Raw genomic sequence first — 5,039 nt, forward strand, 5'->3', positions numbered from 1 at the left:
TAAATTACTTATAAATATATATTAAATAAGATTATTAAGCAAAATACACAAAAACAAGTTTATGTATTCGTTAGTTAACAAAAAAAAAATTGTGAAGAGAAACTCAAAGGAAGCTAACCCTCTACCCTAGGAGCTTGGCTCATTGTTCACTAATCCAGTATTTGCAGTAGCAACTGTATAGAAAATAACTGCTATGAATAACGAGAATTTACATTACTTACCTGGACCCTACTTCAATCCTGAAGAAGAGTACTTTTACTCCTCTTCTTCTTTTTTTTTTTTTTTTTCTCTCTCTCTCTTCAGTGATGCACTAGGGCCATATTTCAGGTATCATCACCATGAGGTGCCTCTGAAACTTTAATGTACTTGTGAATCTTCTGATAATGTTGTCAAAATGAAAATTATAATTCATTAAGTCTGAGATTAGGTCAGAGAGTACATTTCCACCAAACTCCAATGTAATGAATCTGCTGCTTGACCATAAACCACATTGAATATCAAAGAACTTCATCCTTCCCTGATCTATTAATCTGGAGCACTTGGAATAACGGTTTCACTCTAATAGTTCCCTATAATTGAATAAAAGAATTGGTAAGAGACAAAACTAACTTCTCCTCAGAGACTCAGAGAAAAAACTGTAGACCTAGGAAAGCATGAAGTCTCGTGACCAAGCAAGACTTTTAACAAGTTGATCATCAAATGTCTCAACTACAACACAGTTGTCAGGAAGGCAGAGAATTTAAAAAAAAAAAAAAAAAAAAAAAAACTGCAAACCTTACATAAATTCAACAGAAGTTTTTATTGAGAACATGTTACATTAAGGTCAGACATTTCACCAGGGACACAGATATTTAAAAAGCATGTGCTTCGCTTTCAAATTTCTAAAAACTTAAAAGAAGAAATAAAATTACAAAACTTCCATCAAGGCCAGAAAGTGAGGGGTACAGTCGAAATGTGGGAAAGCAGAATGGAGGAGAGATTGCTTCCCACTGTGAATCAGGAAGGACCTCTGCAGGATGTGAATCTGAAATGCATCTGATGATCCATTACCTAACCAGGGGGAGCTTGCTGGGGTCCTATTCCAGAGTTAAGTCTCAGAAGCCAGGTCAGAACAACAAATCCTGCTGGATTACACTGAGCATATATTGGTAACTGATCATGAAGCAGAAATAAATTACATAGATTTCAAAGGAGAGTTGAAGTACCATCACCACATGGTGTTCAGGGTATAGTAGGAACCTGGGTGGCTGGGTCCTCACTTCAAAGGGAGAGCACGGCAGGGAGCTTCACAGTGTGTCCTAAGTGAAGCAAATGAGAAGAGAAATAGCAGACTTTCATAAGGTGGAGGTGAAATCTGAGGAGGAAGTGGGAATGGGGCTGGGAGGAGAAGGAAAAGTGAGGACAAAGACAAAAAAGAAGGGAAGGCCATTGGGGAGGAGAGACAAACAGGAGAGGTGTATAGAAAGAACTCACCAGCGTTTCATAAACCAAACTCCAAGTCCTGTCAGAAGAGCCAGGGCCACTATCACAGCCAAGAGGATCAAGCCCAGGGAACCGTGAGGGGCTGCAGATTCAAGTGGACACGAAGGATGTTTCAACTCCATTTTCCACTTTACCCCATGACACCCTGATTGCTCCGTTGACCTGTACTATTTTCTTTGAGTTTGTACCTCTCCAATCTTCCTTACTATTTTATTCCATCCTTTTCAAAGATGAACCCTTCAACTAGCCCACAATATCCTCCTACAGCTACTCAAATAATGTGGATTTTTTAAATTCTTCCATGCCTTGGATTATCATATTTGCCTTCTTTTGGGGGCTGAAATCCCTAAAATCTCAATTTTTTAGCTGGCCCTCATAACCAGCTAGAGGACCACCTCCCCCCATCTCCAGCCTGGGTCCCAGCTCTTACCACCCCAGTAGAGGACAAGGTCCTGGCCTCCTAGGCTGCTGTGCTTCACCCTGCAGGCCAGGCCAGCTGCCTCCCCAGCTGCCACATCCAGGGTTGCTCTGAGATACCATGTCCCATCAGCGTTGGGTAGGATGTCACCTCTCTGAGTGCCCAGCTGCTCCTGTTCACCCCGCATCCACATCACCCACACAGGCTTTGGGTAGAATCCAGAGACATGGCACACCAGTAATAGATGGCCAAGTCCAGGGCTGGGGCCCCTGGACAGCCAGGCCTCGGGTTTCACTGCAAGTGAGAGGGGACACATCCAGACACAGACTCTAACACAGACTGAGAAGTTCAGAACTCCACAAAAGACCTACACAGCTACATCATTCCCACTTCTAGAAATGTCACTCATTATCTTCTTCTCTTTTTATCCTGAATTTGACATTAAAATAGAAAAGTTCTTTGAGATGGGCTATAAAACTGACCTTGTCGCTGGAGGTGAGCCTTCCCTGCATCAAGAAGACCCAAGGTGAAACGTGGGCAGGTGTCACTGAGGAGCCTATGTACCCTCTGTGTGTTGCCTTTTCTCAGATTAAGTTGTTTGCAGGCTTTCTGAGCCTTTCTTCCACCCTTCGGAGATGGTAACCATGTTTCGTTCTGGAAGCTCAGGAAATCATAGCCTTGGATAGCTCCCTGCAGGAAGCTTACAAAGTTCTTCCCAGAGTGCAGTTCACAGCCTATTTCCATCTGTAGATCAACAGAGTGTTCAGGATCTGGAAAGAGGAATAATGAATTAGAGGAGAAAAGAAAGAAAAATAAGGAAATGGAATGAGAGGAAGCAAAAGACAATAGAAGCAGAAGGGAGTTTGGGAGTTTAAGGGAAAGGACCCAAGTGTGGTTTGATCAGAGGTTCACAGAAAGGAGAACTGGTAGGAGCTCGAGGTGGAGGAAGAGATGATAATATGAGGAAGGGACGGAACTGTTCAAAGGTAATAGTGATGATGTGGGGGAGAAAGGACATACTGAGAGGGAGCTGAGACTGTAACAAACCAGGGTGAATATATCCGTGGTTGCTATGATGGTTTAGAAGGGGATGACCAAAGAAATTAAATGGGAGAGAAAATCACACTTTAAGGACTCAATCAAAGAGTGAGGAAGCTGATTGAAGGCCAGGGAAAAGGGGTGACACAGGATGCCTCTGGGGAGAGATAATAAAACACAGCCCTGCAGTCATTGAGAAAGCAGTTTATAAGTGGCAAAAACTGAAGATTTTGAAGAATCAGGGTCTGGTTTACAGTCCATGTCCAGAGTGTGATTGCAGTTTTTTGCTGAAGAGAGTGGAGTGAGATTTAGAACACAGAGCAGGCTGTTTCCTAGAGAAATGAAAAGCTCACTGAGAAACCTGCCCCTTCTCCATTTCTTTTCTCCAGTAAGAGAATTGAACTCACATTCAGACATCAAGTGATGAGTGTAAAATTCCTGAGTTGCAATGAAATGTAACTGTAAAATCCTTTCCAGATCCATCCACTCCTTGTTACTGAAGTTGCCCCTGGACCAGGGATACAGGAAAGTGATGGCATCAGAGCTGAAGTTCCAGCTGTGAGTCTGCAGCTCACCCAACCAGCCTGAGCACAGATGTACCCAGGAATGGTTGTGAAAGGATGAGGTCCGGATAAGATGGTAGGAGACAGGCTCTCCAAACCCTGTGGCAAAAGGATAGATACAATGGGGAGAAATGGAACATCGGGAGGAAGAGACTTGGGGAAAAGGTGCCAGAGTGGGAAGACTCAGAATCTGGGAAAATGGAGAGCCACAGTTACCTTAGCTGACATTTGCTTGCCCCAGGGTCCCAAGCTCTATCAGCAACCTCCATAAGGGCACAGGGAACTTTAGTAGGACACTCAGAATGGGGCCAGCATGGCAGGCACTCTTTCTCCACAGGTACATGCAGGGGGAACTGCCATCAACACACACACACACACACACACACACACACACACACACTTACACACAACTGGTCAGTTGCCCCAGTTCTCACCAACTTCACTGTCACTGCCTGGGAAGAGAGCAGCTGCCAAGGGAAGCAGCAGCCACAGCATGGCACTCGCAGATGGTATTTCTGTCTTTGGGAAGTGTTGGCCTTTGATTTCTGTTCAAAACAAACCTACCCCACCAACCTCTCTTCTGACTTCCTTATTCAACTGAAAGACAAACCTCTGCTGCCTAAACAAGGAAAACCTTCCCCCTCCCAGAACCCTGACCACCTACTCAGTCTCCCATTTCCCCTGCTGTTCCGACTCTGCCCAGTCTTCCAACTTCTCTCATTGTCACAAACTTCCATCCTGTTCATCTTCCCTATTTCAACTGCTGTGGGACAAGTCTTACGTGCACTGAACAGTCACCTGACCACTAGGGACACTTCGTTCAGTGCTGGATATTGAACACAGTGTTTTAAACACTTTCAGTTATCTGTATAATTTTGATTTATCCCCCCATGTGTTCTCTCCCCTACCCATTCCCCACTCCACCACATTCATATCTCTGACATCACTGGTTACTTTATTTACTTTTTCAGAACCCCCTGTGATTTTTTTCGCAACTAATGAGTCTCTGGATCATGTATCCAGGATTGGTTCCATGGGACATGCAGCCAGTCAGGCAATACAATTTTTTTTTTTTTTTTTTTTTTTTTTTTTGGTGGTGCTGGGGATTGACCCAGGGCCTTGTGCATGCTAGGCAGGCACTCTACCAACTGAGCTATATTCTCAGTCCCCCAGTAACACATTTAATTCTCCATGATCAAAACCTTGAATATTATAGTAATTTGATTGTATTTTTGTTTCATAAATGAAGTTCAAAGAAACTTGCATGGCAGCTCATAGGAACCTCCTCAGCATATAGAGGTTTCTTCCTCCCACAACCTCCCTTGTATGTGAAGCACTCTTCTACCTACTCCTCACTGTCTGGAGCTTTGGAAACTCTAACCTCTGCCCATCCACTTCCAACCTGCCACTACTAAAGTGACCAGGTCTCATTGCAGGGCAGGCCTCTTCTGCCATCATCCTTGGCCACTATCTCAAGCCAGGCAGGCACAAAGGGAGAATGGGACATGGACTCAAAAGTATGTGGGCAGAAAGTATGT

The 5,039-nt window shown here is 44.1% G+C and overlaps 1 protein-coding gene across 1 annotated transcript; it reads right to left on the minus strand.

Moving 5' to 3' along the window:
* Positions 1-816: 816 nt before the first annotated feature.
* LOC124994143 (T-cell surface glycoprotein CD1a-like) lies at positions 817-4,009 on the minus strand. The gene is made up of 6 exons (XM_047565975.1): positions 3,936-4,009; positions 3,346-3,600; positions 2,383-2,670; positions 1,913-2,194; positions 1,474-1,564; positions 817-1,298 (listed from the first exon to the last, which is right to left on the minus strand). Exons 1-6 carry the CDS (start codon positions 3,994-3,996, stop codon positions 1,256-1,258), a joined length of 1,020 nt encoding a protein of 339 aa, XP_047421931.1. The 5' UTR covers positions 3,997-4,009; the 3' UTR covers positions 817-1,255.
* Between the last annotated feature and the right edge of the window lie 1,030 nt (positions 4,010-5,039).

This window comes from Sciurus carolinensis, chromosome 1 (assembly GCF_902686445.1).
Source record: "Sciurus carolinensis chromosome 1, mSciCar1.2, whole genome shotgun sequence".
Lineage (NCBI taxonomy): Eukaryota > Metazoa > Chordata > Mammalia > Rodentia > Sciuridae > Sciurus > Sciurus carolinensis.

Coding starts and splice junctions, on each gene's coding strand:
- LOC124994143 (XM_047565975.1), bottom strand. CDS start 3,996: ATGCTGTGGCTGCTGCTTCCCTTGGCAGCTGCTCTCTTCCCAGGCAGT. Junction 2,195..2,382: donor GGCTCACCTCCAGCGACAAG/GTCAGTTTTATA, acceptor TCTCACTTGCAG/TGAAACCCGAGGCCTGGCTG. Junction 1,565..1,912: donor CCTTGTCCTCTACTGGGGTG/GTAAGAGCTGGG, acceptor TTGAATCTGCAG/CCCCTCACGGTTCCCTGGGC.